Source organism: Protopterus annectens, chromosome 17.part0 (genome assembly GCF_019279795.1).
Source record: "Protopterus annectens isolate FY-2018-M chromosome 17.part0, PAN1.0, whole genome shotgun sequence".
In the NCBI taxonomy this organism is placed as follows: Eukaryota; Metazoa; Chordata; order Ceratodontiformes; family Protopteridae; genus Protopterus; species Protopterus annectens.
Window position 1 is genome coordinate 150,894,533 of NC_056751.1, and position 27,665 is coordinate 150,922,197.

The 27,665-nt window shown below is 45.3% G+C and overlaps 1 protein-coding gene across 2 annotated transcripts in view; it reads left to right on the top strand.

Annotated features, from left to right (window-relative positions):
• The window catches only part of HABP4 (hyaluronan binding protein 4), a 563,622-nt gene that overhangs the window by 33,224 nt on the left and 502,733 nt on the right, over positions 1-27,665 (top strand). For both annotated transcript variants that reach the window (XM_044059342.1, XM_044059340.1), the window contains exon 2: positions 7,588-7,735. In XM_044059342.1, coding sequence (XP_043915277.1) covers positions 7,588-7,735 — 148 coding nt within the window. The remainder of the gene's footprint in view (positions 1-7,587; positions 7,736-27,665) is intronic.

Below are 27,665 nucleotides of genomic sequence, written 5' to 3' on the forward strand. Positions count from 1 at the left end.
GTAGTTAACAGAGTCTATGGTTTTAATTCAGGGTAGTTATCTTTCTTCAGTAAAAGAGGGGGCTCCTGTTTTACTGAAAAGATTAAAGTTCCTGAATCTGAACAGGGATATGCAGGGGTAGACTTTGGGCTTTTCTGACTGTTAATTCAGGCACTGAGGAGAGCTTTTTCTTATTCCACCCTGTTTGGTGGGAGGGGGGGGGCTTGGATTATTGCTAGAATATGCCAGTGTTTTTCAATGGGAGAACAATGAAGTATATTATCCTGTAGGATCATAGGTTACTAGGCTAATGCTGTGGGACCCTTACAAACCTAGCCAAGAGTTTATCCTCAAAATAAACCTCTAAACACCTGACGCTCCTGTCAGTGAAGGACACAGGTGACGCCCCTGGGACAAATTTGAGGTTTCCCATCTATTCATCAAGGCTGCGCTTGATTAGGGTCAGTGACTTACTGTGACATCTATGTGGAGTATTCCAGAGACTGGGCAGCTTATGGTAGACTACCCTGAGTCTAGCAGGTTTTGCTAATGTCCTTTATTAGATTTAGACCATTTGAATGGGTAATATGTGAGGAGTTAGACTTGCGGATGTGGAGCTTCTGTAGTAGGGCAGGGTCCAATATTGCCTTGTAGGAGAGACCCAGATCACATCTGAGCAATCTGTACGATGCTGAGTAGTGTCATTTTGAGCCTTTCCACAAAGGATGGGTGTTGGAGGCCATGGTTTCTTTGAGGTTTTTCTTTGGCCTTTCCAGTTGGTGCAGGTGTTTGGAGAGGTACATACCAAATGGGGCATTGTACTTTATTATTGGCATAATGGCGGGAGGAGTAAAGAGAACCTCCTTCCTACTGGATGCAATCCCATTACTTATGAGATGAACCAAGTAAAGGGTTTTTCTGACCACTGTTGCTACATGATGGGCGAATGAGATTGTCAACCTATGTACCCAAGTTGTTAGCTTTTCAATGGTGCCTGAGTGGAGGATTCTGTCACTGGCTTTGGCCAGTTCAGCATAAGCTATATGTACTGACTTGCCCTCATCCTGTGCCTTGGTGACTCTCAAAGTCAGCCAGGTTCAATGGGCAAGCTCTGCCCATGACAAATCTGAACTAGATGTGGTAAAGTGCTTGGAGATTGCCTCTGTCCTTGTTTATGAGGTTCATAATGCACTCCATTACAGATCAGACTTGGAGATGGTGCATAATGCAGTCTGGGATTCTGTCTGTTCCAGTGGAAGCTGTTTGCCTTGGATAAGGCCTTTAACACCTGATCTATGGCTATGTGAGGTGTGGGACAGGTGGGGATGTTGAATGGGTCTTTTGGGGGGGGTGAACTTTGCACTGAACCGGTTTGCTAGCAGGTTGACCAAGTAACCGGATCAATGTAAGTGGTACAGTTAACTAATTCTGAACAAACCTGGGCCTTGCCATGGAGGTTCATGACAACTGAAGAAGGCTTTGTGGATACCCTTTGTTTTGGAGATTAGTTTCCATTCATAATTGGTTTTGGTTTTCACTAGTGATCTGATTTGTCCTGGAACATCTCGTCAGTTGATCCCTCGAAGAGGAGGGGGAAAAAAGGTCTACTTGAATAACTTCCCCCTAGTTGATCAAATCTTGGAAGTTCCTTTGATCTAGATTCCAACTGTGAGGATCTGCCGTGGTACTGCTAAGCTTGTCTGCCACACAGTTGTGCTCTGATAGAATGTAGGGTGCCTGCAGAATGAGACTGCTGTGAAGCTATATTCCAAGCTACCATGGCTAGTATGCAAATGGAGTACAACCTGATTCCCCCTTGAGTTGATTTACCACAAGACAGGGGTCTTGTCTGAAACCTCTTTGAAAGAGGTCCCAGAGGCCAAAAATAGTAGTGTTGAGTGCCTTGATCATTGCAAGCATCTCCTAAAATGAGCTTCTGTCCCTGGTGTCCCACACCCTTGCACTTTTCTCCCTTCTGGAACACCCCCCCCTTCCCCCTCCCCCCAGCGAAGTCCGAAGAGTCTGGTGACTCCTTTTGTAGCAAGGAGGAAGATGGTCCATAAATCCAGGTCACCCCATCTGTTGTCTCTACCAAAAGTTAACTACTGACTAGCCCCAGCACTGAGATTTGAAGAGTAAAGGTGGTTTATGCTGGAACCAAGGAGATTTCCAATGCTGCTAGCTTTCTCGTGTGGAGTTTTGCCAGGGGTGTTGACAACCTTAGATGCTGTGAGACCCAAAACCTGAGGTATTCCCTCAGTGACTCAAGTCTGGAGTGGAAAATCTTAGAAACAGATTACTTCCGCAGGAAAGTGGGATCCTTATTTTAAAGAGTTTTGAAGTGGGGTGTCTGACATCCCTGGAACACAATCCTGTGTAAGGGAGTCTGACTTGACTGTTTTCTTGGAGACATTACACAAGCTGGAATTCCAAGACATGGATTTCAGGCACACTCTGGGGGGCGGGGCACCTGCAAAATTAAGTTCTCTAAATATGTGGATACCCCGTAGCTTTCAGTGAGCTCCAACTGGATGAAAAATGTGGATACTGTGTAGCCTGCAATGAGCTGTAACTGGAGCTAAATGCATGGTTGAACACACTTGGTGCAGTGGAAAGTACAAATATTAAAGTAGAGAACTGATAATGTACCCCTTACCTGCAAAACCTTAAACGTCTGAAGTGTGGATGAATAGGGATGTGTTACCCGGAAACATGGAAGAGTAGGTAAGAGCTTGTAAAGTGGCATCTGTGACTCTGTGGGGACCATCACAAACAGGTTTAGAAAAGCTCCAGAACTGGTCCAAGTATTTTCTTTCTTTTGGTACTAGGAACATCCTCTAATAAAAAAACCCTTCCCCAGTTGGGAAGGAGAAGTGGTTCCATCAGTCATTGGGACAGTATGTGATTGGGTAGATGGGAAACAAGAGTGATCTGGAGCATGAGGCATGACCTGGAAAGGGGGAATTTCCTCCCACTGCAATCTGTATAATATTGATGAATGCTATTCAGAACCCATTTGTCTGAAAGTCTGTTGCCAAAAAGGATCAAGACTCCCTAGAAAAAAAGGGGTTCCAGAGTGACTAGTCGGACATGTTGGACTGTCCTTGGGTTGGGGGTTAGACTTTTTGGAACTCCTTGCCATACCTTCTTAAATGTGTGCTTGCCTCAATTCTGTTCAAATTGTTCTGTTTTCTGCCAAACATGAAAAGGAAAATCCCTTGAACAGTTCGTAAAAGGAGAGGTGATAAATCTGGAGTTTCCCTGATTGGCTTGGCCCTTTTGTCTCATGTTTGATCACTTCACTTCTGCAGCAGCAGGACCAAACACTAAAATAAACCTCCATCCAAGGGAGAAATTGAAATGTCATTTTTAACATCTGGAAGGTTCTAAGGATGCAGTTAGGCAGACTTCCTTAAAACAGTACCAGTGGCCTTTAGCTCTGGAAGTAGTCGCACATTATACTGCAAACGAGTAATCACATGTGAGAAAAGCAGAACTAAGTTAAAGCATGCCTTTTCCCAACAAGAAATTGTTGATTCCTTGCATGTTCACAATTTGTCAGAACAAGCTTAACATATGAACCTGACAATTCAGTGTGAAAACCAAAGTTGCAGAAATATACACCCCTCGTACCTATTGATTTTGAGTAGGATTTGGAATTAAGTGCTTAGCAGTAGCAGCAGACCATGTTTGGTAATAGTGTATACAAATTTTAAGACTGAGGAATTTTATACATCTGCCTTTTTAGGGGAAACAGACTTACAGTAACACATCTTCTGTGGCCGACAGAATGAGGAATGGGTGTAGGTTCTTGGGGGGGGGGGGGGCGCTATTCCTGACGTGAGGTACTTGACATGGAAAACAGTTTTAGTGATTGCTCTGACCTCTGCAAGAAGGTATCGGAGTTGCATAAACATCTGAGTTACTCATGCCAGACGTGGTTACAGCTGAGGTGTGACTGTGACACTGTCACAGCACTAAAATTTTTGCCCCCCACCAAGACGGTAATACCTTTAAATACAGGGTGAACCTTGAGTAGTGCTCTGATTTTTAAAAACCTACTGGGGCTATAGGAATACGAAGACTGTGGGGAATAAAACCTGTGACTGGGGCTTTACATTACCTGTCTAAAGTGTGGCGCCACTACCGGCAATCTCTGATCAGTCATACACTGAGGAGTGACACTGTTTATGTAATGCTAGATCACCTCGGTATGCTTTTGGTTTACCAAGGTATGCTTTTGGTTTACCAATTCAGTACTGTTTTGTGGCTCCGCTTTTAACAGTCTGAGGTCAAAGGCAGTCTGAGATGCAGAGTATCCCTAAAACTTTGTGCCCAACTAATAATTTTAAACCCGTAGTATTCTACCTCCAGAATGAGAAAAAAACGAAAGTAAGGAGAAACCTGTCCTTTGCACAGGACAGATCCTTTTTGTGGCCATTGTGTCCTGCAGTGAGTTGTTTGGAATGTGGTTGCGATAATACGCAAGTACCTCACATTTTTTTTAAATATCTCTACTACCAAGCAACACAGACGGAAATCCTTAGCCTCATGAAATCTCTGCTAGATGAATAAAATGCTGCTGACAGTTTGTGTGCAACTTAAGTTGTTGCTGAGATCGCAAGTTGTTTACAAATTACAAACATAATAGTTTGCGTGTTATAAAATTCAGTTTAAGACTTAAAACCTAAACAATGCTACCACTGTCAAAATAGAGCTGTAGGGTTTGCCATTTATACTTTCATAACCCTTATGGTTCCGTAGATATGAAAATTGGTTGAATTGTTAGAACATAATTTTGTTCTGTGAAATGTCTTGGGCTCTGCCCATTGGAAGTTACAGTGCTTAGTTGGAGTGAGTGAGTTAAGCTGGCCATGTAGCTAAGGTTACTGTAGCAGTGAGCAGTATGAAGGCCGTAGTACAGGTTTGCATCTTGAACTTGCCATGAGAGTAGATGCTCGAATGCTCACCCTCCATCCCCTCGTTTTTGTATGCCAGTGTTGACATTTGTCTTGTTCCTTAGGGATCCGTGCCAAAACCTTGTCTTTTTTTTTTTTTTCGTCGGCTCACCTCAAGCTGCTTGACAGTTTGGGCATGTTGAGGGTGCCTTGAAACTTTGTAAGGTGGGGTGGTTGGATGTATTTTCCTTGGCAAGATATAACCTGTTTAGCCAAGCCTTTTGCAACAGTAATCCTCCAGATGTCTGTTATGGTAAATTCATGTTGCACAACTTTACTTTCTGTGGCTAGAAAGTTCTGGTTTTGGCATCTTAGCCATTGTTTTTGTCACTGAGCTGTACAGTGGTTAGGTATTTAGGTTTCAAATAGACACCTAGTTTAGGCCACTGCAGAAGTGATCTGTTTGAAATCTAGTGTTGTGGTAAATTTAAACGTAATTTGCCAGCAATCGCATTCCTTAAAAGGCCAACATTTCCATTCTGTTCTGCATAAAGGAACTTGACTAGTGGATATGGCAAATAATTTTGAAGCTGGTAGTGTCCTGTTGATTGGAACCAGGGTGTGAATCTCAGGCTCCTTGGGATGGGGATTTGGGAGTGCGAGAAAAACGCAAACTTCGGAGAGATTGTGAGATGGCAGTTCTAGTCATAAGAGCATTCAGTTGCAGACGTTAGAACATTGAAACACATTTGGCAAGATGGAGCCTTGCAAATCCTGAAGGGTAGTAGCCTAGTAATGTGGTACATAAACAAATGGGAGAATGCTGTTTTGTCTCTTCCGCTGATTGTGTATGAGGATTGGTACAGAGGCTAGAACTGGCAGTTACAGCTCAGTAACTTCCCTTCTCTGAACAGTCTAGCAGACAATTTTAAGCAGGACAAGACTAGAGGAGGTGTTTGGCTCAGGGAGGAGAAGCTAAAAAATATGCTCTTCATGGCACGTGTTCTGCTGATATAGCAAGGGAAGAACCATATGTTCTTGCTTGTTCATAGGTTTATACTAGGCTATCTTCCCCAAGGCATTTATAAGCCTAGCCGGACTTTTTGTGGCTTACGCCACCCCTTATATGAAAAAATACTGTACCCATTAGTTTGTTGTGCCTCTGTCCAGCAGTGACACAGAGATTCCCGGGGTAAACCTACGATCTCCCATCCACAGGTCAAGATTTCTCTTTAACAGAGCCAGCGAGGTGCTCTGCCTCACATGGACCGGGACTCTGTTCCACAGCATAGGGAGTCTGAGTGATAAATCTATCCCTCCAGCACGTCCTATTTATATCCGTGCTAAGGTTTGTCGCTTGCTCTAGTGGTTTTGGTGGATTTGGATTTTTTGAGGTGGAGCATGTCCATTAATTCCGGGTTGGACATGGCCTTGTATGTCAGGCACATGTCACCTCTGAGTAGACGGTATGCGACTGAATAGAGCTGGAGTTTCTTCAATCTGGCAGCATATGACAGATTTTGGAGTCCCTTTATCCTTTTGGTGAGAAACTTTTGGGGTCTCTCAGATGTCGGGCGTGATACATCCCGAATGGGGCATTGTACTCTTATCATTGGTCTGATAAGTGAACAGGGGAACAATGACCTCACTAGATCTGGATGTGAATCCCTTCATGATCAGGTGGGCAATGTAGAAGGTCTTTCTAACCACTTTAGCAACGTGAGTGTCAAAAGAAAGGCCACTGTCAACCTGGGTCCCCAGGTCCCTGATAACCTCTTCTGTGCTTAGTGGATTGCCACCTATATGGTAGCTTGGGGTTACCTTGTTTTTCCCGAAGGGTATGACTATACATTTTTTGGCATTTAACTTCAGGCCATGGCTCTGGCACCAGCTATCTGTTTCCGTGAGTCCCTTCTGAAGGATATCAGTGTCCGATGCACTTTCCACTATGGCGCCCAGTTTGCAGTCGTCTGCAAACTTTGTCAGCCAAAGACCTCCCATGTTGGCCTGTACTTCTGAGAAGTAGATGCCGAACAAAGATTGTTCTTGAAGTAATCGACACAGCAAATGCCAGGAAACTTGGCACAGCAAATGCCAGGAAACTTGGTACGGTAGCCCCCCCCGACAAGGCAAGGTATTCCCATTAATGCTGAGGTGACTGAACCTACTATCACATGTTTCTAGCTGTCACCTACCAGACATCTCTTCAGGACAGGGTTGTCTTGGTCCCCTGTAAATGTACTTTCTTCAGTCTCTGTACCAGTCTGCTTCTGGAAACAGTCTAACTGAAATCTCAGATATGTGCTCTTGTAAGACTAATTTCATCTTAAACTTGCTGCCACCCACACAGACGCACACAAAGCTAGATGCTTCTGTCTGTCAGGTTTGGTCTTTTAAGGGTCTTCTGCATTGCCTTCAACCAGATAAGTCTTGAAATTGCAAGTTTGTATGCAAGGGACCCTTCCTTGTGTTCTAAAAGGACAGGATACGTAGCCACCCCTTTGCGCCAGAAGTGTTTACAGGGTTGTCCTCAGAGCTCACAGTACAAGGGGAAGGAGATATTTCTTTCTCTGGTTATCGGACAGTTGAGTGTTGTATATTGACTTGCACTTCAGTTAGCATGATCATTGCATCCATCTTTCCATAAGAACACTTGTCACTGTGAATCAGGTGCAGCTTTTGCTGATGTGAATTTGCTTACCTCCATTAGGTCAAAAACGTGGCTTTAGAAAGGGAGAACAGCAAGGTTTGAGTGAATACAGACCCACAGAAATAAAAAATGAGAGAATTGAACGGAGACCTGTGTTCAGAGAGCAGCGTACCTACGATGAAGGATCAGCGGAGTTTGGCATAGAAAGGTATGGATTATGTTCACGTGTGATTTGTATATGCACACAAGTATACATTATTGGCTTTGTAAATTGTTGGAAATGCAGAACACAAGTACTCTTCTGCTTTGTATTTAGTTGGAATATTGGACTGTGTAGAGATTCACACCTGATTTTGTTTTGGGGAAGTTGACGGATTATCATGCTAAGGTTCTTTAATTCACAGGGTGTAACTATATGTGCTTGAAGTTCAACACTACCTTGATAGATGCTTTGGGAAAGTTCATATGCCTGTAGACTGACTTTGATTGTAGCTTTTGAGTGTGCGAGTCCCTGTAACCTGCCCACCTGCAAGATAAGATGATCTGACCAGGAAGAATACATCACTGTGCACTAGTCCTGCACTTCCTAAACACATTACTACTAAGGCCACCAAAATTATTCTGTACTGCAAGCTGTACAAAATATCTTGCCTTCCTAGTCCACTCTCCTTACTCTAGAATGTGTACTAGCCTGGTGGCATAGTAGAATAAAATCATGATCGCAGTCCAGGTGATAAGTTTGAGAGCGGTTTGCCCTTGGAGTGGTAGGGGGGGATGGGTGTGGTCTCACAGGGGAAGGGACTGGGCCAGTCATTGCTTTCAGAGCAGAGGTGGTCTCAATCAGGGTGTAGAGTGGCTAACCACCCATGGTGAGAGAGCACCCAGTCTGCTACCAGATATGCACAGTAAGTAGGAGTCACTGTAATTACTTTTTTCAACAGAATTAAGACTGAGCTGTTAAATGTTTCCTGTAGTAAAATAATTCTCAGCATTGTTTTCTTTGCACTAATTCTGTACAGCGTCTCTCAAAAGTATACTTGAGTAATATCTGATGGCATTATTGGTAAGGTGGATACTAAGTACACTTCAGTAAGCTGAATGTTTTAAATCCTTTTTGTAATGTGGCCTTTTAATACTTCCAGTAAATATTGAGGTCCACTTGGCCATTTTATTTAAGCCTTATTGCCTGTTTCTGAGCCTGTCTGTATACTAGAGGACCCAGGTGGCTTGGATTTTGACCCCCCCCCCCATGCGTGCACTGGTTCACCTTAATCATGCATACTACCCCTATCCCTACACACACCTGCAAAGGCCTTTTCCCCACACAGTGCTACTGTATACTTGATGTACAACATTACAGTTCTTCCATAACTTACCCTTGTTCTAACCCTAACCCACAAACAGTCATCACTAAATGTATCCCTGTACCCTAACCATGACTGACTAACTTAAAAATAACTGCATGCATACATACACAATCTTTGAAAGACACTCCACAATCCACTTATGGGTGGGAATATTTCATTTTTTTCCAGTCCGATGTAGAATGCACTTTATGAACTGTTTTAGTATGCTTAACCAGCCAAATGTACACACAGCACAGTAGTCAAAACTTGGAATACATATCCACGTCCAAATGTAGATTAATGTTGGTACAGTTTCCTTCTGAGATCTGTGCTAAAAACATCTCTGCCTATTTTGGATTTCCTGGTAAGGTTTATTTGTACCTGTTTTTGTATGTAGGATGTAAATAGTAAATCTGTCCAGCAGGGGATGTAAATAGTAAATCTGTCAGAGGTCCCAGATACCATGCCCTCTTAACTTTGTTGTACCTGAAGTTTTAGACAAGGTGTCCTACTTTCCCATACTGATAGCTGTATTGGAGCATTTCCCTTCTTGGGTGCTGACCACACTTGTCTAATCTCTTCAAAAATCCAAGCACGTAGAATTGTGATTAAAGTGATTTGATTAAGTTTACAGTCTCTCTGTGGAAAATGGAAGATGTTAAGTTGTTTATCTCGCCTTCATTCTTGCTGGATGGGATCGGAGCCGACCTCTGCTCCGACTCGGCCACTCTAAAGCTCGAGAGTTGGTTCCACCGGCTCGAGGCTCCCCTTATATCCCACAATGCTAGGCGAGAATTACCCCAGATCTCGTTTGCCGCTACAGCGATCGAGGTGTTGGTTTTCTACCGTCTTCTTGGTGAGTAACTTTGGATTAAAGTTAGTATACTTAAACCCCTTTTAATTTTAATTTTAACACTTGTTTCCCTTAGTTTAGTGGAATCTTCCCCACCTTCTCTCTAAAATCCCATTTTTTTCTCCACAAGAACTTATAAGTTCTTCCCTCGGGCCTTCAGGCCTTCTTCCTCCATCCCCTAGTGGTGTGTGTGTGTGTTTTTCTCATAATTTAAAACTTTGGTAGTTTTATTTTTTGAGTTTAAAACAGGATAGGGTGTAATCAGTGTGTTTGACTGGGTGTGTGTGATTACACTTTCCTAAAATGTCTAAAGACTCAAAGGTCTCGGGCTTCAAGAAGTGTGACTCGTGCTGTCAGAAAATGTCTCTGACAGACGGTCACACTTCTTGTGTCTACTGCCTGGGGCCTTTGCACCTGCAGGACTACTGTGCTGTATGCCACGGCTTCAGCCCCAGGGTCCTGCAGGAAAGAAAAAACAAACTGATACTGAGAGGTTTACTCAAGCCTGAGGGTTCCCTTACTGTCTCTTCGGGAAAGCCCTCCAAGGCTTCTAGGTCCTCTGCTCCAGCTACTGAGCCGAGACCTAAGGCTACGAAACCTCCGTCTACATCGGCTCCGGCTGGAGCCGATGAGTCTCAGTCTACAGTTTCTGTGGTTTCCTCGGCTCCGGCCGGAGCCGAGGTTTTAGAAATTCTCGTGTCTGCTCCGACCAGACCTTCGGAACCGACATCTAGGAAGAGGTCTAGGTCACCATCCCTTGGCTCCGTTCATTCGGCTCCAGCATCTCCTCTGCTGTCTGAACGGAGCCATAGATCTCACTCCTCGGTCATCGAGGCTGTCGGACCATGACCTTCAGAGGGTAGTGAGTCGACTTCTTAAGTCCGAGGCACTGGCCCAAATGCTTCAGAGCCCGACTCATCAGTCGATGCCTGCCCCTGTCCCTCAATATGTTCCTCCTCTGACTCCGTTGAGCTCGGGCAGGCGTTTCGGAACCGAGACTGTGGTAGCGTCGGAGCCGATACAATTGTCTTCGGCTCCATCATCAGCTCCGATTTCTTCCTTGGAAGAATCACGGCGCCGGACTTCCCTCGTCGGCTCCGAGGGGGTGAGTGGCATCGGACCCTTGTCCGACCCCGCTCTCCCTCTCAGAGCTTCGGCGCTGGTGAGTTCGGCTCCGACATCGGCCTCGGAGCCATCACTGTCGGTGCCGAGGGAGGTTTTTAGCTTTTCGGGCGGGGACCTCTGGCTCTGCCTGACAGGGGTGCGTTCGAGGTCATGCGGTGTGTTAGAACCTGGTTCTACCCACAGTCGGCTCCGTCCGCCCCCTTGTGCCTCAGGTCAAGTCGACTCACTCCCTCATCCCGGACCGCAGAGAGCCAGCTCCTCAGAAATCCCCTGTGGGGATCTCATCCTCTTCCGAGGCCTCTCCTGATTTGGCAGAAGAGCCCCCTCGGAAGAGAAAGTGTAAGAGGAAACACATAGACTCACCTGAGTCAGTCACCTCTGACACAGATTTAGAGGATTCCGAGGGTTCCCCCCGTTCCCCTTCTGAAGATGTCTCATTTGCAGACATTCTAGAAATCCTTAAGCAGAGGGGAAATTGGCCAGCCCTCAACCCTTCGGAGGATGAATCTGTGTACCTTGAGGCGTTTGGCTCTCGTCCTTCCACCTCCTGGGTGTCTCCCCTCTTTGACCCCCTCATGCAGGTGGTAGCGAAAAAGGCATGGATGGCTCCTGATTCAGTGGCCCCCACTCCCAGGAGACCCTCAATTCATTACAGCTCCAGCAGATAAACAGTTTCTGACAAAAGGAGTTTCTGTGGATGCTATGGTGGTTGCTGCTGCCACTAAGAAGGAACTAGCTGATCCTTCAGTGCCTGTCCATCCACCTAACTTGGAATCTAGGTCCATGGACAGGTACGGGAAGCGGATGTTCTCGTCGGCGACATTTGCAATGCGTTCGCTGAACTATCTATGCCATTTTACTAGTCTTCAAAGGGACTTGATCAAAGAAGCGAGTGACATGTTGAAGGATCCTACGGCTGCGGGTTTTCAAGACAAGATGAACGCTCAGCTGGCTACCCTGAACTCCATAGCCAACTCCTCCATGCGCCTCCTCTGTTATGCGGCTGATGGAGCGAGCAGGGCCGCAGGGACAGGTGTGGCCTTACGTAGGCATGCCTGGATGCGGCTATGCAACTTTGCGGACCCCTTTAAAACGTCATTCACCAATTCCCCATTCGATGGATCATCTCTTTTTGGTTCTCAAGTGAAAGAAACCTTGACTAGGTGCGAGACAGATGGCAAGACTCTTTCTGCCGTCGGAGTCCGTTTTTTCTACTCCTTCTAGGCCTTACCCCAAAGGTCAGAAAAGTGGGAAAATGTGGTTCCGCAAACAATCTCAAGGGTCTTCACCGGACGCACAGAGTCGGTTCCCCGGCAGAAGCGGGAACAACAATGGTAGACGTCGCCCTAGAGGCAGGGGGGGTCCGCAGAACCAGGGCAATCGAGAAGCCTTCTCTGATAAGCCCTTTCAGCATCCCTGAGGTGTTGCCCGACTGCCCACCTTCGGAGGCAGTCTGGGGAAGATTGTCACTGTACCCAGAAGCCTGGCTATCCCTGACTCAAGACAAATGGGTACAGTCCATTTCCGAAGGCTATTCCATTCCCTTTCTTCGCATTCCAAACCAATCAAAAAAATCCCTTCCAGATGTTCCACCCGCTCAAAGGGATCTTGCGGCTTTAGAAATTTCAAAGCTGCTTGCAAAAAGAGCAATTCAGCCAGTTCCAGCAGACCAGCAAGGATCCGGAATCTACTCAAGGTTCTTTTTAGTTCCAAAGAAAACAGGGGACTGGAGACCGATTTTGGATCTCAGTATCTTGAACAAGTCAGTCAAGAAAACAAGATTTCGGATGGTCACGCTGCAGTCCATCCTTCCCCTATTGGGAAAAGGAAACTGGATGTGCTCTATAGACCTTCAGGATGCGTACTATCACATAAAAATGAACAGACGCTCCAGAAGATTCCTCCGCTTCAGGCTGGGAACCAGTCATTTTCAATTCAGGGCCCTGCCCTTTGGTCTCACCACTGCCCCCCGGGTGTTTACCAAATGCATGGCAGTGGTAGCTTCTCACCGGAGAAGTCAAGGATTCCAGGTTTTTCCATATTTGGACGACTGGCTCCTCACAGCTCCCACCAAGCATCTTCTGCTATTGGCCAGGGACTACGCCTTTCGCATTTATCAAAATTTAGGCATTTCAATAAATTGCGAAAAGTCTGTTTTGCCGCCTTGTCGTGTTATTACCTTCATAGGCGCAATTCTAGACACAGTCAACATGTCTGCGAGGCTAACAGATCAGAGAATAACAGACATACAAAAACTGGTCTCGCTCATCTTCAGCAGCAACAGAGTCAAAGCCAGGTTAGTTCTGAAAGTATTGGGGATTATGGCGGCTGCCATTCCTTTGCTTCCGTTAGCCAGATTCCACATGAGAATCCTTCAATGGATGCTCTTCACACAATGGTCATACCAGCAACTTCAGATGTCCCACACCATTATGATCACGCAAATATGCAGGAACCATCTTCTGTGGTGAATGTCTTCCCCTCAGCCCTTAGTGGGAAGACCCTTTGTTCCTCCCCCTCCGGTTGCTACACTGACAACGGACGCCTCCCTGATCGGGTGGGGGGGGCATTATCAGGGCAGAACTGTCCAGGGCACATGGCAACCAGAAGAATGTCACTTGCGCATAAATGTTCTAGAGATGAGAGCAGTGCTTTTAGCGTTGCAAGCCCTTCAAGACTCTCTTCCCTTGGGAACGATAGCAATCCAGACGGACAATATGTCCGTAGTGTGGTATATCAACAAACAAGGCGGAACCAGGTCCTACCCCCTGTGTCGAGAAGCACTCAGACTGTGGCAATGGGCGATTTCTTCTCAGCGGTTTCTTATAGCAACGCACATCCCCGGGAAGTCCAATCAAATCGCGGACAAATTGAGCAGAGCTATCCTCATGCCTCACGAGTGGTCTCTGAAAGACTCTGTTGTGAGAGAAATTTTTCTCAAGTGGGGTCAGCCTTGCTGCGACCTTTTTGCTACTCCCCAAAACAGCAAGTGCAGAGATTATTTCACCCTATTCCCTTTACCAGGCCAGCCCAGCAGAGGCGGCTCTAGTCCAAGTTTGGCCCCGGGGACTTCTGTATGCATTTCCTCCCTTCCCACTAATCTCTCAAGTGATGCAGAAAGCGATCGCTCAGAAGGCCTCGTTGATCCTCATTGCTCCTTACTGGCCTCGACAGGTTTGGTTCCCCTTTCTGCATCATTTTCTGTTGGAGCGACCTTGGCATCTGGACCTAGTTCCAGATCTTTTGATCCATCAGTCGGGTCAGTTTCATCGCTCCCTTCCCTCTCTGAACCTCACTGCTTGGTTCCTCCAATTCCAACCTTAGCCAGGCTTCCTCAAATATCTCACTCTGTTCGAGATATTTTGATAGCTTCCATAAATCTTCCACTAGAAAGATTTATTTGAGTAAGTGGAAACGTTTCGCCTATTGGGCTCAAGGAAGGCACATAGATCCTTTCACTGCTTCCATTCAAATGGTCCTTGATTTTCTAGCTGAACTCTTCCATGCAGGTTCATCTCCTTCTACTCTTAAAGTTCAACTGGCATCTATTTCTAATTTTCATGTGGGTATTTCAGAGTCTGCCATAATGTCCCACAAGCTTTGCAAAGCCTTTTTGAAAGGAGTGTTTCTACTCAGACCTCCTATAAGAAATCCTCCTCCTCCTTGGGACCTAAATTTAGTTCTTAGTTCTTTGATTCTTCCCCCTTTCGAACCTGCAGCCTCCTGTTCTTTAAAATTCCTATCATGGAAGACTCTTTCTGGTAGCTATTACTTCAGCTAGAAGAGTTTCAGAACTTCATGCACTCAGCTGTCGACCTCCTTATCTGTTCCATAAGGACAGGGTATCTTTACGAACCAACCCGTCTTTTTTGCCTAAGAGCCTCGGCGTCTAACCTAAATCAAAGCATTGACCTCCCTGTGTTTTTTCCAGAATATTCCAATAGGTCTGAACAAAAATTGCACTGGCTAGATGTTCATAGTCAGTTAAGGTACTATTTGGATAGAACCAAACAATTCAGAAAATCTGACCAGCTGTTTGTCTCCTATGCAGAAGGCAGAAAGGGACTTTCAGTTTCAAAGGTATCATTATCTAGATGGCTAACATCTCTGATTTCCCTTGTTTATGAAATTAGACACCAAAAGCTGCCTAACAAACCTAAAGCCCATTCCACCAGAGCTTTGGCTACTTCTATAGCCTTCCAAGACAGACTGCCTATTGACACCATTTGTGCAGCGGCTACTTGGGCTACTCCTCACACTTTCATTTCTCATAAGTTGGATTTAGCTTCTAGGCATAGAGCTAACTTTGGTTCCACTGTTCTCAAGAGTCTGTTCCGTTAGGCCACCCGGGACAAGGTGCTAGGGACGCGGTCCCATCCAGCAAGAATGAAGGCGAGATAGACAACTTAACATATAGAAGTTATGTTCTTACCATAACGTTCCATGTTAGTTGTCTTCTTGCCTTCTTTCTTGCGTCCCACCCTCCTTCCCCCTGGCCTGGACAGACCTAGAGGAGTTTGATTGTGACCTCTCTTTCTACCACCTCTTTGCTATAGGTATATGCTCTGCTGTGCATATTTTCCTAGATCAGGCTTCAGGTCACCTTTCTTCTTCCCCTTGTTTATAGAGGTGGATTCTTTTCCAGTTTTTCTGGTTATATTATTAGCTGGGCCTAGCTCACAAACGAGATCTGAGGTAATTCTCGCCTAGCATTGTGGGATATAAGGGGAGCCTCGAGCCGGTGGAACCAACTCTCGAGCTTTAGAGTGGCCGAGTCGGAGCCGAGGTCGGCTCCGAACCCATCCAGCAAGAAAGAAGGCGAGAAGAAGACAACTAATATGGAACGTTATGGTAAGAACATAACTTCTATTTTTTGAGGCATGTCCCAATTATTTGGTGCCAATTCACCAGTCTGCAGTGGTGGCCTTTGTCCACTTGCCACCCCCCCCCCTCCAAAAAAAAAAATGATCCTAAGTCTTCTCTACTTTGCATGTTTGGGAGCCATATATGTAGGCCCTCTCCTGCCATTCTTTCTTTGAGCTGCTTATCCAGTCTCCTTGCAAATGCATCCTTTCTAACCTCTGATTCCTGTAGTTATGTACTGTTTTATATGCTATATTAATTATCCCTTTTTAACAGCAGCTTCTGTTATAGATTCTACTAAAAACACTACCAGTGCTGCTCTTTTGCCGAGGATCCAGTTCCTCTTTGCCTGTACTCTGACGTCCTTCCTTTTGATATGATCTCCAGAGAGTTTTGACCTTTTCCTATTAGTGTTTCTACTTATTTGCTCCCAGTGCCTTGGTTTCTTTGCCAGTTTTCTCCAGGAAATTCTAACTCCCTCTTGTGTATTCTCTGCACCCTTGATTGAAATCTGCCCTGTTGGCAAAATCTTTTCTCCATGAATGTATTGGCTTAGTTCTTGCAATATTTTTTTGATACCATACAGAATGCTATATTTTTCTTAATGATCTGTGTCCAAAATCCCAATCTCTTATTTCTTGAGTTTTCCCCCGTTTTAGTAATCCATTTCCACTTGTAGCTTTCTGCTTCTGCTGTGTGTAGGATCATAGGAAATTACCAGGCTATTGGCACTGAAGCCCTTAAGTCTAGCCAAGAGTTTTTAGCCCTTGGTTAAACAAGTCGGCACCCAATACCCCCGTCCAGTAGGGATACTGGTGGAATCCCAAAGGTGCTTCTGTTGCCCATCCAACTGTCCAAGTTGCACTTAAAAAGGGATAATGAGATACAGTCTAGATTGAGGTCATGGGTGTGGGTTACTCGAGTGGAGCTTGACTTGCGGATATGCTGCAGTCCTAGCAAGGTGAGGTCTGAGAGTGCTTTGTGTGCCAGACAGAGGTCCACCTCCAAGGAGTCTGTATGAAACTGAGGCCAAAAGTCTTGTCCCTCTATGATGTATGTTTGAGGTCATGGATTTTCTTGGTGAGGAACCTCTGGTCTCCAGCTACTGCATGTGCTCTGTGAGGTACATGCTGAAAGAGGCATTTTATTCAGTAATGGGCAATTGTAAGGGAAGAGTACAGGGATATTGTGAACTTCTTGTTTCTGGATGAGATGCCCCTACTTAAGAGGTGGACTGTGTAGAAGGCTTTCTGTACACCAGAAGCAACATGGTAGTCAAGTCGGGTTACTATTAACATGGGTGCCCAAATCCCTTACAACTGATAGTATGCTTAGGACGTTGTTAATGTGATCATTTGTGGGGACATCACTCTTCCCCAAAGGGGATGATGCATTTTTTTGATAGCTTGAGGCGGTTTCTGGCACCAGTCATTTGTTTGGGTGAGACCCTCTTGGAGGATGTCCACATCACTAGGGCAATTGATAACCGTGCCCAGCTTTTCTGCGAACTTGAAGTCATTTTTATGGTGAAAGCGCTTAGTTGTTGGGATCTTTGTGTTCATGTGCTTCCACGTTTTTTTTTTTTTTTTTTATTCTTTGTTTTCGCTTCATTAGAAGATTTGGTGTTCATCTGCGAACTTGGTCAGCCATAGTCCACTGGTTTCCCAAGTAAGAGGCCCAAAGACTGATCCCTGGGGTACATGCTTGTTACAGGTCTGCTTGAGGTGGCTTCCCCTATTTTGACTAGGTGGGTTCTGTTCGTGAGCCAATTTGCTACCGGTCTGGTAACACATGGATTGTTGCCTAGTTGAGAGGGAGTATCTGTTAAGCCTGAGTGGGGAGTAGTGTTGAAGGCTTTGGCCAGGTAAAGGTAGGTGGTGTGCACCTTCTTCCCCTCATCCGTGGCTTTGGTGATTATCTCAAAGAAAAGTCTATCAAATTTAAGACATGACCTCCCCTTGACTAAGCCAAACTGTGGGATAGTGTGTTTGGAGGTTGCCAGTGTCCTTGTTATCCATGGCCTTCCCAATAGGCTAGTTAGGCTGATGTGTCTATAATTCCCTGGATTGGTGGATGCTCCACCTTTGTGCAGAGGGATGACTGTGGTTGTCCTCCACTCAGCTGGAACAAAGATGGTACTCGAGCTTTGGTTGAATGGGGCGCCTAATGGTGCTGCAAGTTCCTGCCTGAGTTCATGTAGGTTGCAGCCTGGGATGTCATCACGTCCCCATGGAGGCTGTTTTCTTTTGAGAGCAGTGATCTGTTCCCTAGATATGGGGGGGGGCAAAAACTGTGGATGTCCTGATTTACTGATGGGGGGGCAGCGAGGATTTCGCTGAACCTTTCAGCCAGCAAGTTGGCTAGATCAGTGGCATTTGTTATGTGGTGTCCTTGACCACCATTTCTGAGCAGATTTGGCTGCTTCCTTTGAGATTGCGGACATTTGTGAAGGCCTTATGATTTTCTAGTAGATGTGGCCAATTTGGGCTCTGTTTGGAGGATTTCACTAGTGCTCTTATTTGCTTGCTCAGGCTAAGTTGGGCACCTGCTCCTTCTTGGTCATGGACAACCATTTTTTTCCTTTTTGTGAGTTTATTGCAGATGTCCACCAGAGAAGTTTACTCTTCCTTGCGGAGGATGATTTTGTCCTGTTTGGGTATTCGTGATTCCATGCATCTCTAAATGCTTGTTTAGTACTTTGGTGTAGTTTTGGGCATTGGTACCAGTTCCTACAGAGGGGGATGGGGGCTGTGAAGCTGTTTATGCTGTTCCTCAGGAGGTTGTAATCAGCTTTGGAGAAATGTTTTTGTTTTACTTTAGCGGGGGGGTGGGCTAGAGGGCGATGATGACTTCGAATGTGACCGCTTTATGGTCGGATCTCACCAGGGAGGATGATACTGTAGGGATTCTGTAGTGGTAACTGATGGTCAATACCAAGTCCAAGGTATTATAACCTCTTGTGGGGGTTATAGACTAGCTGTTCAAGGCGTTTGCATTGACAAAATCGAGGAAATCTCTGGGCTTGTGTTCTGGTATGAGTAGTTCTTTCAGTCTGTTTGGATAGTTAGTCGCCCAGTATCAGGAAAAGGGGTTGAATCTTGATAGCTTCAAAGAGGTCTAGATGGATGGAATGGGCATCTCGAGTCAAATTCACCAGTCTGCAGTGGTGGCTTTTTTGCCCCCCCCCCCCCCCCCGCATGCAAGATCCTTAATTTTCTAGACTTTGCATGTTTGGGAGCCATGCATGTTTCTTTGTGAATTGCTTGTCCAGTCTCTCCAATCCTTTCTAACCACTTCAGATTTCTATAGTTGTGTAGTATTTTATATGCTGAACTAATTATCCCCCCCTTTTTAACAGCAGCTTCTATTATAGATTCTTTCCACAAACTCTACCAGGGTTGGTCTTTTGCTGAGGGATTCCCCCTGTTTCTCCTTCCCTGTCTGACGGCCTTCCTTTTGATAGGGAATGTAGTCTCTGTAGCCTGCAGTCCAAAGAGTTATTAACCATTTTCCCATTCTGTTACTTTCTGTTTATTTGGTCACAGTACCTTGGTTCCTTTGCCTGTTTTCTCCAATCAATTCCAACCCCCTCTTGCCTATTCTCTGCAACCCTAGTTGAAGTTGGCCTTGTTGGCAAAATCTCTTCTCACTCGTGTTTTATTTCTTTACAATAATTTTCTGGGAGTCTGTTCCAAGGGTGTGGTAACCTCTGGGAGAAGTCTGTCCCAGCAGGCTTCAGTGTCACATACCAGGTTGAAGTCTTTAGAGCGAGTAACCTGTGTACTGTGACTTAGGATATGCATCATTCACAATAAAGCGGGGTCAGATTGCCTTGTATGCAAGGCAGGTATCACCTTGAATAGCCTGTCTGAAACAGAATAAAGTGACAGTGATTTCAAGTGACTGTTCATGACCTTGCAAATAAGCTAGTCAGACTAAATCTGTAGTTCCTGGGGTCAGTGGAAGCACCACCTTTGTGCAAGAGAATAACTGGCTGTTTTTCCGTTCAGCTGGTACGTGCTTAGATAACTGACTAGTACCCAGTGGTGGTGCTAATAATGTTGGACCCCCCATGTAGGAGAAGCTTGGGATGTTGTTGGGGTCCCATAGATGCTGTGATCTTTGTGTTTCACTGTTATCTGCCTGCAGGTAGACCTCGGCTGACCTGAATGTCTGATTCCTGCGTCGGATGCTGTCTCTTCTTCCATAATGTCAAGTTGTGGGTATAAAACATGCAGCAGACGCCATTACATCAGCCTTTCTTGCCACATGGTGCCTGAAGCAGTTAGCAAGTAGTGTGTGTGTGTGTGTGTGTGTGTGTGTGTGTGTGTGTGTGTGTGTGTGTGTGTGTGTATATTTATTTATTTATTCACTCACTCACTCTGTATAACTATCCAGAAATGTCTTCTGTATCGGACTACCGATATTCTGAAAAAAAGTAAGGAAAAGAAAGCTAGTCACCAGTTTGCTGGTGATGTGGTTTTGCAGCCCCTGATGCCCACTACTTCAGATTCGTAGGCCTCTACTGAGACTCATTCGGAGTATGGTATGCCGCTGTGCAGGCACCAGCTTCTGAGGGTGTATTCGGGCCTACAGATTTGCATTTTAAACCGCCATCATTTTCATCAAGGCTTAAAACTTGACCCACACTTAGAAAACAGATGCCCAAACTGCATGGTCAGGCACATATGCCTAAAGAACAAATGCTTAGAATGGCTGAAGACCTTATTACTTTAATTAGGGGAAGCCAGCCTTCCACCTCTCAGATCTAGAACTGATTTTCCTTCTGATTCTTCTGATCAGGATTCTGAAATTTCTGTTTCTTCTGATTACCATAATCTACCTATGCGGATTCTGATGCAGCGGATTCCATTCCCTCTGCTTCCCCACAAGAAGATTTTTCTTTTGGTGAAACCTTGCACACTCTTAGGGAGCATTTCTGCTAGGCAAGCCAGGATTACTCTGACTCCAAAAAGGCTTAGGGAATTCTTACTCCTCCCTCCACACAGGCCTTTAGCTATCCCTCCTGTTCTGGACATTGATGCCTTTTTGAATTTAGCCTGGCCCCAGACACTACCTCCAGCTCCCAGAAAGCCTGACTGGTATTAGAGTACCTGAGACTCCAGTTCCTCTTCAAGAATCCTACTGCAGATCCAGAGACCATTTCCCAAAGACCAAAGGGCATTAAAGCTACTGCTGCCAAAAACCCTACCCCCTCTGATAGAGATTCCAGGGCCTTGGACAGATTGGGTAAGGAGGTATACACTTCTGCTACTTTGGCCATTAGGGCCTTAAATTGACAGTTTCATATGTTAACGTATTGGCAGCATATTATGGGACTAAAACAGAAAATGATTATTCCTGACTGTGCTGTACATAAAGAATTACAGGATTTAATGCTTTCTGCTGAACGTGTTGGTAAACATACTTTGCAGTCTGGTTATGACTCTAGAGGCATCTTGCAGGGCTACTGTCACTGGGTCTGTACTTGGAATGCATGCTTGGCTTAAGGAGCAAAACGTGCCAGATCATGTTAAAACCTAAATTACTGGATGCTCCCTTAAACCAAGACCGCCTGTTTGGCAACAAAGCAGAAGTCATCCTTAAGATGGAGGAAAAAGCTAAATCTATGCAAACTGTTAAAGATTTCCTGCAAGTACAGCCTCCCAGATTTAGTAGGCTTTGGCCTTCTAAGAATTGGTCCTTTCCAGTCTCTTCCAGGCCTTCAGTCCAAACCCAGGAACAGCAGACCACCTAGGTTACAGTCTCAGGCTACACACAGGCCTAAGCAGTGTGGGGGGGTTCCACTTCCAAAGCTGGAAGTAGTAAGACACCCCATATGGAAAAAAATGTCACTGAGTTAATCTTAACCCTTCCAAGCCCTGCTCAACCGCCTGCTCCCTTGGGAGGAAAGCTCGCACTGCATGCAAAAAAACTGAAGTAGTTACCCAGAACAATTTGGGTTTAAAATATAGTTTCCAAGGATACAGATTCCACTTCCACACCTTACCAACCGCAAACTGTTGTCCAGACCTACCCTCAACTCAGTGGGCAGAGGCTCAACGGCAGGTTCTCTCTCAAGTATCGGTGCTGTTCAACCTGTCCCACCAGAAGAAAGGGGACAAGGTTTTTACTCTACTGTTCCTGGTACCCAGAAAAGACTGCTCCTGGCGTCCTATCCTGGACCACTCTAAACACCTTTTTGGTAATCCCAAAATTCAAAATGCTAACACTTCAACAGCTGCTTCCTATTCTAGGCAGAGATGCCTGGTTGGCAACCTTAGACTTGAAGCTTACCTGCAATTCCAGTAAGAGAATACAGCTGCTTTCTATTCTAGGCAGAGATGCCTGGTTGGCAACCTTAGACTTGAAGCTTACCTGCAATTCCAGTAAGAGAATACAGCTGCTTCCTATTCTAGGCAGAGATGCCTGGTTGGCAACCTTAGACTTGAAGCTTACCTGCAATTCCAGTAAGAGAATCTTGCAGGAAATACCTATGCTTCAGAGCAGGCGCCATGCACTATCTGTTCTCTGCACTTCCCTTTGGCTTATCTACTGCGTCTGGGTATTCACAAAGTGTCTGGCTCCAGTCATTGCATTTTGCAGGCAGAGAAATATCCAAATATACCCATACCTGGACAGTTGTCGAATTCAGGCAGAAAGCCAGGACATGCTATTAAAACATCTGGCATTTGTAACCAAACTTCTAACCTCGCTGGGTACACCATAAATGAAAAGAAATCTCGTCTGGTACCCTGCCAACAGATTGTATTCCTGGGAGCAAGCTTGAACACAACTTCCCAGATGACTTGCCTCACGCCAGAGAAACAAGTTCATTTGACAGCCTACTTAAAGCTACTGGCCACAAAGACTCACCATCTGCAAGGAAAATTTTGAAAGCCCTAAGCTTCATGGCCTCTTGCATTCTACTAATTCCATATGCAAGTCTGCATGCGAGGAACATACAGTGGTATGTAAAAATGTATAAAACTACAGTGGTATATAAAAAGCCTATGGTGTCAACATTCTCAGGACTTGGAATCAATGGTTCCTATAATTCCTTGTGTAAAGAGTTCTTTTGGTGGGCAGAGGCCTGTCACCTCAACAAGGGTCTCCCTTTCAGTCTACCCCATCACCCAAACCCTGATTACAGAAGCATCAGACTATGCATGGGGGCACACTTGGCAGGGCAGTGCATTCAGGGCAAATGGAACCAGAGTCTGAAGCTACATATCCACCAAAAAAGGTTATCTGTACAGAAGTCCCTGACAGCCTTCAAGGACCACATCCTTTTAGGACAATTATGTGTTAAAACAGAACACCACAGTTGTGGTACATGAACAAGCTGGGGATAACCCACTCGTACCCTCTCTGCAGACTAGCCATGGCTCTGTGGAACACAGCCTTGAGCTACCAAGTGAACCTTCAGGCTCTCTTCCTGCCAGGCAAACTAAATTCACTGGCAGGCGACCTAAGCAGAAACCTCATGGGACCCACATGAATGGAAACTGGAACCAAAAATATTCAACCTCTTGAACAAATGGGGGACTCGAGAGATGGACCTGTTTGCCCTGCCCCCCCCCCCTCAAGAACTACCAGTTGGACAAATTCTGCACAAGGACTCCCCACAGTCAAGCTTGGAAAGTGGATGCCCTGTCCTTTTACCCAGGAAAAGCCTCTCTATGCCTTCCCCCTCTGCCTCTTCTCTCCAAGTTCTGCTAAAGATCAAGCAGGACAAACCAAGGACAATTCTTATTGCACCAGACTGGCCTTGCCAGCACTGATACCCCCTCTTGCGCACCTTGATAATGCTGGATCCATGGCACCTACCTCTGACACCTTCCCTGCTGTCCAGCAAGCGGGCCAGATTCAGCACCCTCTGCTTCAAACCCTGAACCTTGCAGCCTGGCTAATTCCTTGAGCTCTCCAATAACATCCCACAGTAAGCAGGTGCTAGAGGTCATTCTGGAAGCAAGGAAATCTGGTACTAGAAAATCCTATGCTGAAAAGTGGAAAAGATACTGTTCCTGGAGCCAGACCCAGGGTATGGGCACTACTGTGCCCAGTTTTTCCTATTTTTCAGTACTTAACAAATGCTCCATAAGGGCCTATCCTCCTTGTCAATTTAAAACTCGTGCCTCTGCAATTTCAGCACATTATAATCTCTCTCTCTCTCTCTCTCTCTCTCTCTTCCCCCTGTTAAAGCAATTCCTCGGAGGGGCTAAAAATTAAGACCCCCCCCCCAGGTGAGCCCCTACTCCAGCCTGGGACCTTAACTTTGTATTGGAAAAGCTCGCTCTCCCTCCCTTTGAACCGGCTGCAACTGCAGAGTTGAAATTCCTTTCTTGGAAAACAGCCTTCCTTCTAGCCATAACGTCAGCAAGAAGAGTGTCTGAATTACAGGCCCTCATGGCAGTGGAGTCCATCTTCCATGCAGACAGGGTTTCCCTCCAGACCAATCCTTTTATGCCAAAGGTGGTGTCTAGTATGGCCCTAAATCAGTCCATTCATTTGCCTACCGTTTTTCCAATTCTACAAAACGTAACGAATTCTGCACTATGGACATGCACAGACAATTTACATTTTATTTGGACAGGACTAAGCCTCTCAAAATCTCAACAGCTGCTAGTTGGCTTTGCTGTAGGGGCAGAGGGGAAGGCCATTTCAAAGCCAACCATTTCTAAATGGATAGCCCATTTGCATTAATTTCTGCTATAAGCACCATGGAAAACCTACCCCCACAGGGGATAAGATCACATTCCACCAGGGCTGCATCTACCTCTACAGCCTTTCTCAAGAGGGGTCGCTACCAGGGACGTCCTAGAAGCTGCTGCCTTGGAGCTGTGTTCATACCTTCAAGCATTACCACATGTCTATTTTTTTCTAAATCCAGAGCTGGTTTTGCCACTACAGTATTGCAGGTTTTAATAGATGGTCCTATTGCTCTCTAACTTTCTCCTCCCTTCCTTAGCTTTGGGAATCTACCAAAGTGTGATGACTGCAACAGTGAAACAGGAACATAGTACAGTTGTGTGCACTTACCATAAATGGCCATAAATGTAGATGTGTACTCACTGTTGCAGTCTTGGTTACCCCCTGACTTCTCTTGGCTCTACCTATCCTCCTTGTTTCAAGCTTTCTGGTGTATTTGCTTTTTGATGGAGGTGTAACATATATATATATATTTGCTTCCCATTTTGGGGGTACCTGACATCTGGGTTTAAGAAACTGATGTAATGGCATCTGCTGCATGTTTTATACACCAGATGACCTGACGTCATAGAAGACCTCATCCGACGCAGGAATCTAATACTTTGATATTCAGGCTGGCTGAGGGCTACCTGCAGGCAGATAACAGGCCGGCTGAGGGCTACCTGCAGGCAGATAACCCAAATGTAATGACTGCAACAGTGAATACACTTAACATCTACATTTATGGGAAGTGTACATAGCTGTACTTTTCTGGCCATGGAGAGGGCATTTATGACCTATTCTTTAGAGATCCAAGGTTGGGGACAGGTGATGGGGATACATGTGGGGACAGGAGAGAAGTTTTCACAGAATCTGTCTGCCAGCAGATAGCTATGTCCACAAAAGCCCAAAAAATCAAAGGATTTTAAAATTGCTCTTGTATACTTAGGAAGCTGTAACTCAAATGTCATTATTTGATCATTTTTAGTGACTTCAGTCCACTGCGATTTGCCCAAAAAAACATAGATTTGACGAACAGACCAAATGTGTGAGGCAAAATTGTCATTCTTCGAAAAGGTGTACAGTTGAGAGGTATGACCCTTGTCCATTGCTTAGCTGTTGCTTTGCCTACCAGAAGTAAGGCCAAAGCTAACAAAAAACAAACCACCCTAGTGGAATCCAAAATTTAACAGATTGTACAGCAAAGAAAAACTCTAGCTAAAATTCATCGAACTGAGATTGCAAATATTGTTGACTGCTCCAACTTTAGCCCCCAGCTGCCCCCAATCTATCGGTAGAGAGCAGGTTGTGAATGCACTCTGTAAGACTAATAATGCATTGGTGTGCCACAATTTTCTAGGATTCCTTTAAACCAGAAATATGACCTGTCAGGACCACAGGTGCCTGTATTTGTAGTCTCCACACAGTCTTCATGTCATGTGCATGGAAAACTTCAGTGGTAAACAAGGAAACTTCATGTGTGGAAGATGCAGGGTTCCCTGGGGCCCAGGCATGCAGGGTAGTTTGAATATCTCAGCTAATGACAGGTAGAATTTTTTTACTTTAAAATTTTTGCAGTTGGGTGCCTGAACTCTAGGAAATCTTGGGTCTTCCATATGCAGAAGTTTCCTCATTTGGTTTTGGACCCAGTATATCTACCACAAGGAGTGGTTTCTGACAAAAATTGTAGTTTATTGGCAGTTTGGGTAGCTTTTCAGTCATTTAACTTTCAGGTTTAAAAGCTTATGTTTATGTGGATTCGTGCTCTGTTTAAGCTCCACAAATCCAGTAATGGTGTCCTGCAGACTATAAGAAAAGGAAGGAGAAAGATGCTCTTAAGTGCCTCTATTTTTATTTTTTCATAGTTTACTGTTCTCTCCACTTTCGTCTTAAATTTTTCTGCATTTAAACTGTATTTGCCTTAATATTGCTGCACACCCAAGTGTGCTAGCTTGTACTGCATTTGAAGTGTTTTTGCTGCTGTTCGAACTGCTTTTCTGCAAAAAAAAAGTTCTAAGCTCGTTTCCTGCCTTTCCTGTAAGTAGTCTAGTCCAGATACAGACTTGCTGTATCCAGGACTGTTTTGGAAGTGTCTGAGCCCCCCAGACTTGTCTACCACAAGAGTGGTTTCTGGTCCAGAAATTGTAGTTTATTGGCTGTTTGTGCTTCTTTTTCCAATACCTTTCAACTTTCTGGTTTAAAGGCCCGTGTTTGCACACTATGCCGGGGCGCTTAGCTGAGGTAAACTATTACCGGTGCCAGAAAGTCTGCTCTTCAATTTTTTTTTTTCCCTTGGAACGTGCTTCTTGTTTTACTACTTGCAATTCAGTTAGCTTAATTGGCTAGCACTTAACAGGCTTTTGTAACAACCAATGTGTGCTGCAATAAATGCTATCCGCGCTAGCAGTTCCTACCCAGTAACTGCACCAGTACTTCAGTTATGACCACCCCATCTGGTATTATTGTAGGGCACTTTCCTGTGCTTTCTCCTGCTAACATGGTGCACTTAGGCATTCCGAGACCGTGTGGCAACTGTATAGTGTACACAGACAACTCTCTCCTCTTACCTCCCAACACTCATATCTGAGAGATGCATTTATATCGCCAAACTGGAAGCAGTGCACGCTCCAACCAAGACCGGACTAGCTGGTTAAGAGAAGGTAAACGCCTGCAATTTGCTACGTAGAACACAGCCCTCCAAAACACCAACCATCACAGCCCACACTTAGAAACACAAACCATGCACCCACCTTCGCGGAGGCTCTCAAATGAAAATTTACCCAAACAGTGACCTTCAAGTCAAACACACTACCACCACAACACTAACCCCAGAACGCACAGCTCCACCACGGTGTGCACCTCAACCCAAGCCCTTAAGGCAAAACACTTCTCCCAATGTACTAATCATGGGAGAATCAGTTGAGGCACACTGATGTCCCACTCACTAGGTTGAACAAGGAGAGGGTGACAGTGGTCTATCAGTTGACTGGATCCACCACATAACATGCGTACTGGGGTCTCTCCACAAGTACAATATGACTCAAGTCATTGTCCATGTGGGTGTGAATGACCCGAGTTGTACCTCCCTGGACTACATGAAGAGATGTGATGGAACTATCAGATTGTGTGGCCCGGGTGGGTGTGACGCTAGCCCTGAGCAGTATTCTACAATCACCCAGAATGATACCACAGTATGAGCAGAAAATGACTTCAATTGGTTGTTTCTGGTGTCATTCTAAGGGGATCCAGTGTCTGCCTGG